Genomic DNA, 13902 nt, shown 5'->3' with positions numbered 1-13902 from the left:
GCACATCCCTCACATACAAACGTTCCTCATGGCAGTCCTGCTCTGGACTGGCCTTTCTCTAGTTTTGTTCTAAGGTTTGTTCTATCATTTACAGGAGTGGAAGTTGGGGGTGTGTTCTTGTTCATAGTCTACAATCCTGCTCATTTATTCTCTTTTCCTCATTTGGAAAGCATTTCTCTCACTCCTGGCTACTGTTTGCGGTACGCTTTGGGCTGGGTATGGACTAAGCCTTCTGACCAATCAAGCTGCCAACGTGCCTTTGAGCATGAAAACACTTTAACAGCTCACATTGGTGCTTGTGTGTTAAATTGCCTCAGGTAAATCTCTTCCTAGAAAACTCCTCAGGCTCGCCGTAACGTTGAACCACACTGGAGGTGCTAATTGGAACCTGACAAAGGACAACGTTAAAGAAGCACGTCAGAGTCGGCAGGCCGGGTGAAGTGTAGTTACAGAAAACCTTCACTTCATGCTCAAGGCATTCCAACCAGCTCTGATTGGTGAACTTGTTTTTGTGTGTGTGCTGTTTGCAGGGTGTGTGGATGGGCTGGAGGAGACAGGCTTCGGAAGGCACAGCTGTATGTGTGAGTGTGGAGCGACATGTCACCCCACTGTGCCATCTTAGTATGCTGTGATTAGTCGAAGGACTCGGGAGCCAGCTGTGACAGTAATGTCGGGGAACAAATTCCTCAAGTTCCAAAAAAAAAAAAAAAAAAAAACAATCCAGCATGTCAAATTACACTCTTTTACATAAAAATATATCACTGTATTTACACACCCATCCCCACCCCATTTAAACAGCTTTTCAATGCTTGCAGAACACTCGATTGGTTCGGTAAGATGAAAAATATGAACATACAATTTCATATGAACACAGGGCTACTCAGGGACTGATAAGCATGGCTTCTGCATTTTCTACACAATCTGCAAGGACATCATCAACTAAAGCCATAAAAGAAAACATTTGGAAAAATATTGTGTTTTTTTTGGAATGGAGCTCTTTAGGATTGAAATCACTTAACTAAAGCCAAGCTTATCTTAACACCCCTTTCAATGCCAATCCATCAATATGTATACACTAAACAACAAAAAAATATACTTATTACATTTGAATGAAACAAAACAAAATCACAAATGATCAAATAATTACTTCCTTTATTTATTTTAATAATATTTGTAATAATAACTCTAAACATAACTTTAGTCCTTGATAGTATCCAGGGCTAAAACACAATCATCTAGGAACATGTCATCTCTAACTCATCAAAGTGCTGACAGTGCCTGTGGAGTGGAATGGAGATCATCGCTCCATAAAATACTGAGCACATCGGCAACCCAATGTCCCTCCAGCATAACGAAAACAAACCTGGGAGCTTAGAGTTACTAACGCCTCTCTGACACTGGCAATCTTCTGGAGGGGTTTTGAATCATTTTTGTTCTTTCTCTCTGGCAAGATGACTACCCACCCTGGCTGTTTTAGTCTTGTTAATCTCTCCCTGGAGACATCTAATTTAGCCTCGGGAGCTCTCACACAAACAAGAGACGTGCTTTCTCAAAGCTAGGAATTCACTAATGCAGTGTACAAAAATAACCAACAACAGTTTCATGCTCCCTGCTGCAATCTCATCTTGTGGGAGCATGTTATTCATTTTCAGGGTAACTGCAACTTTGGCTGGATCGCAACTCTGAGAAATAGCCTTATAAGTCTTGCGTCTTATCGCGATTCAGCAACACTCCTGGTTTGGGAAGTCCTGTATATCTGCTCTCAGGAAATGGGCAAAGCATGGTCCACAGAGGAGCATCCTGGTACGTGTCGGCCGTGAGGTTCGAAGAGATGGGTGTTAAGAAACAAATTAAATTCTGGAGATTGGAGATGCCACGAGAGGCAAAAAGGCAGACAGTGAAACAGGAAGAGAGAGAACTGTGTGTGTGTGTGTAAAACTCAGGCAGATACATGCAGCAAGAGACAGAGAGCGAGAAAGAGAGAGAGAGAGAGAGAGAGAGAGAGAGAAAGAGACAGACAGATGTGTCGACCACCTGAGATGTGGTCTTTACAAACACACTGAATCACAGATCATTTGTCATGTAAATATTTTTGTTTCACCCTGTGTTGGTGGCTACACAAGCACCAACCACTGAGCAACACTCTGAGTTAGTAGCTCTGCATTTAATGAAAATAATTATAAAACTAATCTCTCTGTGCCTTAACTGCTGGGGCTCCCTCACTCACAGTACTGACCTGGGATGCCAGAGAGCGAAAGATGGCCGAGTGGAACGAAGGAAAGAAAAAAAGAAAGAAAGAAAGAAAGAAAGAAAAAAAAATGCTTTATTCTGTTGTTAGTACCGTGGACTCATACATCTTTTCTAGGGATTGGATGTTTCTAGAATTATTCAAATCATCACAGACTGATGCTGAAGGACTGTGTGCAGCTGAATTAAGCTACTTCCTAAATCATCTGAATAATGGAGACGAGCTTTTGGTGAAATTGAGCGTGAAATGGTCATATTTGCTACAGCACAGACAAGCTAGGATTTCCTTTACTCTAATGAAGTACTTCTAGGATACCTGGAAGGATTTTTCTTTATTAGGCACAGTCTTGTCTTGGGCTCCTGTTGTTTAATGTTGCTCTGGTGTCAGTTCCTCTTAACAGCATCTTGTCTGAATATAAATGCAGTTTGTCACAGTTAATTAAAAACCAAAACAACCACATAACAACAACCGGTCCCTGTGACCATGAATAAAAAAAAAATCAATTGGATATTCTCAATCAATCTCCCAGGAAAACACACACACACACACACACACACACACACACACACACACACACACACACACACACTCACAAACACACAGGGTAATGGGTGAGCTCTTTCCCTAATACTCTTTCTCACTCTCAAACTCTTTCTCTTGAATTGTGCTTTGCTCTGCTGTGTCACACACACACACAAGGGCAACAGCACACATACCAGGGCAACACCGCCACTACAAACAGTGCATTCAGAGTATTTTCAGGACCTCTCAAGTCATCAACATCCTATGGTTGAGACTGATCTTAAAGAGGTGATGCTCAGGGCTTGGTTTCCTCCGCACACAGCATTGGGAACTGCGGCCAAACAGTTCAATATTCATTTCAGACACACACCATCAACCGTGAGACCTTACATAAGCCAAGACAGGTGTGTGCCTTTCCTAATTATGTCCAATGAATTTGATTATGCACAGGTGGAGTCCAATTAAATTGTAGAAGCATCTCAAGGACCACTAGCTGTATTTCCATTTGACTCCTGTATCCTTTAAACACATGTATGTGTACAACACTTTGTGAGCCAGTCATTAGTTAGCCTACACCTACCAAATTTGGAGTTTATCCACCCCCTCTAGCAAATCAAACCTTTATTTGCATTAGACGATTTTATGTACATTTGAAGGATTTTCTTACACAAATAGTCAAAATTATTAAAAGAAATGGATGTAACTCCAGTTGTTTGCAGAGGAGGCAGGCATCAGCGCTCAATTACAAGTGTCATAACTAAGTGTCGGAATACTTATGTAAATAGGATCACCTCACACAATGCTCCAAAAACCCTTTTGTAATTCTGTCATTGAGTGTAGTTTGATGAGAAACTATTGAATTCATTTTGAGCTATTCAATTCATTTCAGTCAGAAACAACAAAATGTGTAACATTTCAAAGGGTCTGAAAACTGTCTGAATGCACTGTAGCAGAGAACTCCCACAAAAGAAAAGATGAAAAGAGTCAATCAAAGTGATGATTCTCTCTCTCCACCTCTCTGTCTGATTCCCCCGCGCTCTCTCTCCATCTCTCAGTTCAGTAATGAATGGCGACAGTGAGAAAAACAGAATGGTGTAGGTCGAGTCTGACAATCCTCCAGGGTTCAGAGTTCATCTCACTTGTCATGTAAGAGTGTAGAGAAAGTGACTACTATATCAATGTACATGGACCTCTCTGATTCATGACACTGGGTTTTGAGTTCTGTTTTGGTGGTGTAAAATCTCCAAAAACAAACAAACAAACAAACAAAAAAAAAACAGTGGAATTTTTTTACATTACTTTACCTCTTTCTACATACATAGGAAAACAAAATCATTTATTATTTTCTTAATCTCAAAATTCATATGAAATACCTTTGGCAATATACTCGTATATACGTCACCTATATACGTCATCGTTTCAGAGTCAGTGTTTCGGTCTGACAACCATAAGAACTCCGTCTCAAGACAGTTTTCTGAACATTCCGGAGTCCTCCTCTGGAGCAGGCGGAGGGAGAGAGGGTGGAGCCATCCACTGAGGAGGAGTGGAGGAGCATCTGGAGTGCTGCTCCGTTCTGTTCAGTCTGTGAAAGTGTGTGTGTGTGTGGTGTGTGGTGTGTGGGGTATGTGAGTGTGTGTGTGTGTGTGGTGTGTGTGTGTGTGTGTGTGTGTGTGTGTGTGTGTGTGTGTGTGTGTGTGTGTCAGAAACAGGACTCCTGTGACTCTGTGTCATGCTGTAGCGACACCTTCTCCTGCTCCACGTGGTTTCCGTTGGTGAGAACTGCATACCTGCAGAGGAAGAAAAAAAAAAACACAGAATCACATCAGAGGGGTCAGCTGGTCAGTTCCACAGCCTCCTCACGCCGTCCCGCCATCATCGACACACTCTAAACATCTGCACTCCCACCAAAACACCTCTCTACACAGGACACTGGCTCTCGACTTGAACTGAGAACTGAAGAGCAAAAGTCATCTAAATGAGTGATTCTAAAGCAGAAGTAGCTGGCACTTCTGCCTGGTTCCCAAGTAAAGGAGAGGAGCAGAAGAGAGGAGGGGAGAGGAGAGGATGGGAGAGGAGAGAAGAGGAAAGGAGGGGAGAGGAGAGGAGAGGAGAGGAGGAGAGGGGAGGGGAGAGGAGCAGAAGAGAAGAGGACAGAGAGTAAGAGCAGCTCAGTAACAGCAGACCGTATGAAAGACAAACAGGCCCTTTCCAGCACTATTAGAGAGCAGATTCGCGTAAACCTTGGAGATTTGAGACAATTGAGTTTGGCATGGCCGATGGCAGACCTCGAGGCGCTTTTGTTTGTGTTAGCTGTTCCACAGAAATAGGAACTTTTTACCTTAAAAGCCAGTAGACCGACCAAGTGGGCGCTACTGACCACTTTAAGCAATTGAGAATCATGGTTAGTGCATTTGCACATTTTATAAAGAAGATCAGGTTTACTACTATTTTTATGGAAAACATATAAAAACAGTCAAATGAGCAAAGAATCAAGTTGACTATTTTGGAATATTTTGGGAAAAAATCCAAAACCTTCCCATGAGCATACTGAAGTAATCTAAAGATACTTTCACAAGCCATTCCACCAACTGCTCCTGATTTTCGTTGACACTCCATTAAGCAATATTAATTCGATTCAGCCATTAGAAATAAATAAACATTCACTGAAGCATTTAGCATTAGCTGTGGATTATTACTACTTTGTTAATGCTTACTGATGTATCATCTAATCTCAGTTAATGACGTGGTAATGCAAAACCTAATCACTGCACGGTCCGTGCTAGAAAGCATAGCCTATGGGTGACCCTGTTCCAGCAGAGGTCCTCCCATGTGACCCATGCTGCCTAAGAGGCCACTGGAGGGCTTTATCATAAAGTGCCTCATGCTTGATCACAGCTGGATCATAGCGTCTAAAGCACACCAGCATCAGACATGTTGTTGCACAGTTATCTACAAAGCGAGGAGGAATGCAGAATGTAGAGGTGCTGGCCGGGGGGTCATCAGAATAGGGACACAGTAGCCACGCACTCTGATCTTGTTTTATGTTATTTATCCAAGACAGACGTTTCGGCAAACGGCCTTAATCAAGGTTTCCGCTGAGTAAACACTGTCATCTAAAGTCAAGAGGCTCTTATTGTGGCAGCCCTTGAACTTAACTCCAATTACATTCACTGTTACGGTTCATGGCACTTTATGTGATGAGCCAGGTCCATTTCCACCTGGAGATTACTGCTCATGATTGTGTGTGTACACAGTCAAGTGCTCAGCCTCTGGCCTCTCTCCTCTCACCGGTGTCCACTCAGAGAGGCACATGGATCCACACAGTGACTTCAGGCTCCATTGGGATAAGAAACAAACACACATTTGGACTAATTGGAGAATATTAGTGAACCAAGCAGCAAAATAAGACCAAGTGCACTAGCTCGTTGCACAGGGTCTTAGCACAGGCTTTATCACACATTATTGTTGATTCCATTTCTATTCTGTTCCTTATTTCTATATTAGCCCAGGCCTAATGTGGCAGATATGAGGCTAATGGGGATTTTCTTGACTGTTGGTGTCAGACTCAGAACCAGGTGACAGAAACACTCGGCCATATTACAACAGGAGCTGTTAGAGAAGAGAGGCTGTGTCATGGGTCACGCATGCATTCTGTGTCCCTGAAATGCATGTTCAGTTTCTGTAAATGCTGTGTGTGTGTGTGTGTGTGTGTTTGTGTGTTGGCTTATTTTCTGCGTGTAGTGCGCTGACCGCCAGCGCTGAGGTGGTTACGAAAACCATTAAAGCCCACTCCGATAAACAAGCGGACCCGGCCACTTCCTGCTGGGGAAATTGGCCGTGACATTCAGCTTTGAAAAAAGCGAGGAGAAAAAAGGAGGAACAAGGAGAAAAGCCCGGCAAGTCTGTAATGTTCCGGGATTTCACAAGGAAACGTGCTGCAGGTTTCCAATGAAGCCAGACCCCAAATCGTTGCCACATTTCAGTCTCCCTGTACAACAATGTGCTGTTTGTGATAACGCAGATCTCTGCAAACAAAGCTTTAGAAGCAGCTCTGGCAACAATAAGCAAATAATGACAGAGAGAAAAGAGAGAGAGAGAGAGAGAGAGAGAGAGAGAGAGAGAGAGAGAGACAGATGTGTCGACCACGTGAGATGTGGTCTTTACAAACACACTGAATGACAGATCATTTGTCATGTAAATATTTTTCTCTCACCCTGTGTAGGTGGCTACACAAGCACCAACCACTGAGCAGCAAATTAAGTGCTCCTCATAAGGAGGAATCACTACTGGTACTGAGAGGAGGTGATATGATATGGAAGGAGGCTTACAGTCCTTCAGGTAAATAAACCAAAGTACCTGTGAGGCTGAGCTCATAAACTAATGCTTCTGGGGATCTGTAAGAATGCAGCTTATTGCTCACACACTCACATGCACACACACACACACACACACACACACACACACACACACACACACACACACACACACACACACACACAAATGCCTAACTTATGAAATTAACTAAGGGATCATCCACTGTGTACTGCAGTGGTGTGTCTCTCTCTGTGTGTGTGTGTGTGTGTGTGTGTGCTGTCGTGGGCATGTGTAGGTGTTTGCACATGCATCATCATACTATCTAATTATCTAAGTTGTTGCACTGCATAAGATGTCTTTCCTGCGCGCAGAGAGAAAGATGGGAACACTGCCGAGGACGTTACATGGCAACAACAGAGATGGCAAGCCAGCTGGTGTGTAAACATCATCCACTGTGGAGGTGCCAGGAGGCATGATGCCAGTATGTCCACACACACACACACACCTATACACATACAAATAAACACACATACACACAAGCAGCCTTTTACACTGAGAGAGATCAACAGAGGAGAAAAGTGAAAGAGAGAGAGAAAGAAAGAAAGGAGAGAAGTAATGAGAGAGAGAGAGAGAGAGAGAGAAAAGAGATCAGAGTCCAGGGCTAACAATTGAGCAGCTTACATGTCTTACATCTCATAGATGCCACACAACTAAACATGGGTGAGAAAAATAACAAACACGCACATTTGTCCTTGTTACCTCTGAATGAAAAGAGAAGAGAAGCTGGAGGAAAGAGGGGAGAAGAAAGTGAGCAGTGGAGAGGAGAGGAGAGGAGAGGAGAGACGAGGAGAGAGAAGAGTGTAAAAAATTCAGTGTGAGTGGCGATAGTGACTCATGCGGTTTAAGTGGTGTGGAAGGAGCTCTGCATTAAGGAAAAGGTCAGCTTCTCGGCTCGGAGACCAAAAAACGCTCATTTCCGCCGAGCAGCGTGACACACCAGCCAAATAAAGATGAGAAGTATACCTCCAGAGAGATATACAATGTTCTACAAGGGAACCTGGAGAACAAGGGGACTCTGACAGAGGGTAGGAAGGTGTGTGTGGGGGAGGGACACAAATTAAACAAAATGAAGTGGCGTCTCTCACCCAGGCACATTGCTTAAAAAGGCCACGTCGCCGTTCAGCTCACGTGTATATAAACACACATTGGAGCAAGGGCAGGGGACCGTCATCACACCATCCCTCAGCTGACTTCACCGGCCCTGGGCACGCACTCAGACATGTCTGGGCCACATGTGGGCCAGTACTGGGCCGGAAGGAAGCGCTGGCTGGGATATTAATGCCTTCCCTGTAATCGGCTGGCCTCCTGGTAAAAAGGCCTTTCGTCCAAACAAAGTTTCCCGTGGGAATGCCTCTGTGGGCTCCCGTTGAATTAGGTCAGTGAAGCATGCTAATAACCTGTGTGTGTGCTAATAACCTGTGTGTGTGTGTGTGTGTGTGTGTGTGTGTGTGCTAATAACCTAAATCTACCAGCCGCATCAGTGCATGGCAATTATTTACTGCTAAATATGCCGAAAGCTGTCAGACACTGGCCATAAAGCACCCATCTGACAGGCTAGAGGTTTATTCCCAGGCTGCTGTCAGCATGATGTGGGACAGATTTGATTTGTGTGTGTGTGTGTTTGTGTGTGTGTGTGTGTGTGTGCTTGGATGGTATCTCTGCTACTGTGTGCCATGCCACCACTGCCACCAACCTCCTCCTTCAGAACACCATCTGCTGACCGCAGTAAAAGTGCACACACACACACACACACACACACACACACACACACACACACACACACACACACACACACACACACCAGTATCATCGGCACATGAACATGCACATCTGCTCCAGTCTAAAGAAGATGTCTCCACGGCAGAGCAGAGCAGTGTAGTCCACCCGGCAGCTTCCCTTTAGCACCCCATTCATCTGCACTACCGCCCTGGAGGAAGCACATTCACATTAACACCCATTAGCTCTGCTCTTCGTCTCGGTCTCACTCTAGTCCTCACAGCCTCCCTCTCTGTCTGCCTGTCTCTTGGGTGTCTGTATATGGCCCTAGCCCAGTAGAGACAGGGAGAGACTAGGAGCGATGAGACCTCGGAGTATTCAAGAATTTCAACGACTTGTAGCAATCACCAGAAAAATAATGTTGCAATCACCAGCTGGCGATGCAAAGTGGGCAGGTACTAAGTTAAACTATTCCCAGTTTATGCAGATTGGGAGTGAATCATTTTTTTATTTGCATTAGAAGTTTTTATGTGAATTACAAGAGTTTCCTACCCTGGAAATCCAGAGTTCTCGCAAGAGCACAATGGAATTGTCTCTACGAGACACTCTTGCAATGAGCAATGATGCATGTTACTTTAACCCCTCCTTGCGTCGAAGTCCGGAATCATTCAGAGTAAATTGGTCTAGTGTTATCCAACTGCGTGCAGTGAGATTTTCAAATGCATGCTTGTTGCCGCCCCTCGAGTTGGGCCATTACATTGTTCGTGGCCAGACCCTTAATCTTTCTAGATTACCAGGGTCTGGATTTTCCAGGCTAAAAGTTTCCATCAATCAATCAGTATTTATTATTCGATTGATCAAAATGATTAAAAGTTTGGAAAATGGATGCATCAGAACACCATTACAAGTGTCATATCTAATATGTAAATAGACTATTTTCCATTTTTCTCTCATCACTGGGTATCGTGTGTATATTGATGAAAAACATTGAATCCATTTTATGATGAATCTAAAACAACAAAATGTGGAAAACCTCAAAGGTTCTGCAAAAGTACAAATGCACTCTAACAAACTCATCCACTGGAGATAAGATCAAAAGACATAACAAAAGGATTGTTGACTTTCATTCTTTGTGACATTCTCTACTGACATGTCTCTATTTGTGTCTGACTCTCTCTCTCTCCCTCTCTCTCTTTTTTTGTGTATTCTGTGTAAGAGTGTATCTTTTCCTCTTGGTTTCTCTCTCTCTTTCTGATTGTCTGTCTGTTTGTGACTGATATGAAAGCTACGCCATGAAAGCTACCGATATGAAAGTGGTGCTTTAATCAACCCAAGTGACATATAAACCCCATCTCCACTCTACATTCACCAATCCAGTGATTAACCTACCAGCACCACTGCGCTGCTGTGTGTGTGAGTGTGTGTGTGTGTGTTTGTGTGTATTTTTAGCCTGTGGATGTTCACAGAGCACCCCTGGTTGAGTCCGGTAGAGTGACAGAGAGCAGACACAGGTCTGTTTCATAAGAGAAGCTTTTCCACCCATAAACACATCAGCGGAGATGTTACGACTACAGAGGGGAACACACACACACTCACACACTGGCAGAGAGGACTGGGGGAGTTCTACAAATGCTGCTGGGGGTGTATGGTATGCGTGTGTGTGTGTGTGTGTGTGTGTGTGCACATATGCATGCGTGTGTGTCTGTCTGTGTCTGTGTGGAGTGGCGGATGACTACAGGGTGTATCGTGGGAGAGACAGACCTGAACTCTGTGACCTTGAGACCCCTCCACCTCAGTTAGACAGAGAGCCGACCAGCACAATTAGACTGAGTGTGGGATGGAGACAGAGAAACAGACTTTAGGAAGATCAACAGACACCCCACAATTAGCCCTGATTAGCTGGACTAGGAGCGCTGTTGATCTTACAGTCAGTTTATGTAATATAGCCAGCTAGGTCACAGGAAACCGAGGAAGATGTGTGTGTGTGTGTGTGTGTGTGTGTGTGTGTGTGTGTGTGTGTGTGTGGGTGTATGTGTGTGTGTGTGTGTGTGTGTGTGTGTGTGTGGGTGTATGTGTGTGTGTGTGTGTGGGGGGGGGGGGGACAGATGAAAGAGAAATAAAAAGAGAAAGAGAGGCCAAACCAAGACAATCCCTCGACTTTAATCACAAAGTGAGAATGAGAATCTGAGACATGCAGGGACAGAACTCACCGAGAGAGAGAGAGAGAGAGAGAGAAAGAGAGAGAGAAAGAGAGTGAGAGAGAGAAAAGGAAGTGAAGGACAAAAACGTTACTAAGAGTAAAGACAAATCTTTGTTAAAGGTGATGTAAAATGTTACTCGGTTTCAAAACATTTTTTGTCACATACAGCAAACATCACCTCACCATTTGCTAGCTGCCTGTGCCCTGAATACACTGTAAACAAAATGTGATCTCTGTGGACAGCCCAGGCTCCAAAAACGGTAACAAAAACAACCTGGTACAGCCTGGACCATAGAAACATAACAATGCGTGTTTAGGAGAGTTTCAATTGTACTGGAGGGAGGGGGAGGGAGTAGCGAGCTAGCTCTCTGTTTTGTTTGAACGTCAACAGAAGTGACGTTACCCAACATCGCTTAGAGCACCTTTAACCTAAAGCATTATTGTCCTCAGGTGGGTGATGTGTGTTTGTGTGTAGGAGAGAGTGAGTGCAGTATATACAGTACAGTATGTGATATCCTATACTGCTCATGGACTCTGTTAGTGGACTCAGTGGACTTAACATTTGATATCACCCAGTCTGACATCACTTCCTCATCAGTTGAAACACCTTTCACATTTCAGAAGTCCTACTTCCTACCTGACCCTCTCCTGTCATCTCTATCTATGTAAGGGGTGAGAGGACGCCCTACTATCTAATAGACTATGTGCACAAGGCTTTTCCTATACGATCATGTATTTCTGGTGAAGCGTTAACTGTGTTGTAACAACATCTTGTTGTTATATTCTGCTCCTTACATCTTCACTCTGACACTGAATAACTGAATATCTGTTTGCCCAATAATAACAATTTTAACACACGCATAAATCCTTCTTTATCATTACCTGCTGATTCCCTATAGTGCACACCCAACCGAGTCCGTGTAGACACTAATTAAATTAACAATAGCAGCAGGTTCAAACACACCTGGTTCCACCGGAAACAAACCAGCACACAGAGAGCCTTTCATGCACATAGTCTATTGACAACCACAGCAGTCACTAGAGATTACACGCTCATTCAGACAGACCACGGCCCTGTCACACTCTCTGGGAGCCGACTCTGGGGTCACCCCGGCCTGGATGTGGGTGGGGTCTGTTTCAGAGCTACAGTTACCTTCTGGTCAGGTGCAGTCAGTAAAGTGAGAAACAGAAGCCTTCCACCTCTTTCTCTACACCTCTCTCTCCCCACACCTCACTTTTCCCACCTCTCTCTCTCACCTTACTCACCTTCTCTTACTCATTTGCACCATCACCGTGACACTCACTCACACAGAGCACCTTACCTTACTATGCACAGAGAATCACAGGCTCAGTCCCTGCCTCAGTCATTGCAAGCGCCTCTTGATTAATCACCCACTATGTGGATACTGTTTTTATTTTTTAGTGTTATTTAGTATAATTTGTATTTTAGTATATTTAGTATATTTTCTATCTTCTACTGTCCTTATTGCTTAGTTGTGTTTTTTATATTATATACTTTTAATTACTTTTTTCTGCTGTTAGTGAATGTGTGTGTGATGTCTGTATGCTACTGAGACCTTGAATTTCCCCTGGGGATCAATAAAGTATCTATCTATCTATCTATCTATCTATCTACCTCTCTCTTTCTGTCTTTTTGTCATGTCATCATTCTTTCCTCAGCACTCATCCTCTCTCCCTGTTCTCTCTCTCTCTCTCTCTCTCTCTCACCCTCTCTCCACTGTGGGCACTAGTGCTGTCAGTGCAGCTCCCAGGGAAAAGACCAGACTAGTGGAAATGTTCTGTTTACTGCTGTGCTGTGAGTGTCATCCCTAGAGGGGGCAGACTGAGGTGGTGGTGGTGGCGGTAGTGAGGTCTGAACGAGAACGAGGTTGGCACCAATTGTGGTAACGATTAAATCTGAAGCCTTCATAACGATTAAATCTGAAGCCGTCATCGTTAAGGCATTCATTACGGTGTCGTAAAAAAACATGGCATGAAACAGGAGTGCTGCGTCGCCGTGGCAGGCCGAGGTCAGTTCCTGAGAAGTGACCTCATTCATCACGGTGATTGTTTTGGGCTTCAGTCATTACGATGATACTGATGAGGAAGATGACACGCTCTGCCTGGCCTACTTTCCTGGCTGTTTTGACTGCTTGGTAATGAGCTGTTTTATTGCCCATACCCACTCTGGCAACCGAAGCTTCTATAAAACATCCCGCGAGCTGCAAGCGCTTTGATCTGATCTTCCAACCACCTGTGTCCTCTTCACCACCAGCTGAGTGCGGGGGGGAGGTGCTGACAGCGATGGGCTCGTGTTAATGATTAAGTCATGAATGCACCAGTTTCACACAAGCCAAACCCAGTTCACAGCACAACTTCACTTTTCAAAAAGAGACACTTTTCATGTTTTTTCCAGGTCCACAGACCATCAACTGCATCAATCATGCATTTGGACTGTCAGTTTGCATTTTTTCTTTCCTTATATATTTTTTTTACTCCATTTACTGAAAGTTTCACTTCTTTCGTTGACGAAGAGCAGGCCTCGCTCAAATGGAAGGAATTAGTCTGAGGGCTTCACAGTGCTGTCAGCGAGACCTGTGGCTGGGCTCGGTCCAGGATTACCGCGAACCCGCAGACGCACTTCACTTCCGTCTCATCCATTAAACAAGCGCACGTATTTATGTGATGCCCTTGACAGCATTAAACAAACAGCTCTGGATCACATGTTGCCCGTAGATCACACACACACCTCGTAGAGGAGCGCGTGATGTGTGTGAAAAAAAACCGTGGACGGCAGGAGAGGAAGGCCTGTCTTCTTTCCCTGACTGAACAGTTTGGAAAT

The 13902-nt window shown here is 44.2% G+C and overlaps 1 protein-coding gene across 1 annotated transcript in view; it reads right to left on the bottom strand.

The window, feature by feature from the left end:
* Positions 1-728: 728 nt before the first annotated feature.
* The window catches only part of htr4 (5-hydroxytryptamine receptor 4), a 117869-nt gene continuing 104695 nt past the window's right edge, over positions 729-13902 (bottom strand). Inside the window, 1 exon segment of the mRNA XM_048263744.1 lies at positions 729-4557. Within this exon segment, the coding sequence (XP_048119701.1) occupies positions 4470-4557 (88 nt within the window). The 3' untranslated portion in view covers positions 729-4469.

This window comes from Alosa alosa, chromosome 14 (genome assembly GCF_017589495.1).
Source record: "Alosa alosa isolate M-15738 ecotype Scorff River chromosome 14, AALO_Geno_1.1, whole genome shotgun sequence".
Classification (NCBI taxonomy): Eukaryota; Metazoa; Chordata; class Actinopteri; order Clupeiformes; family Clupeidae; genus Alosa; species Alosa alosa.
The sequence above is the reverse complement of the archived record's forward strand: the minus strand, read 5'-3'. Positions and strand labels throughout refer to the sequence as shown.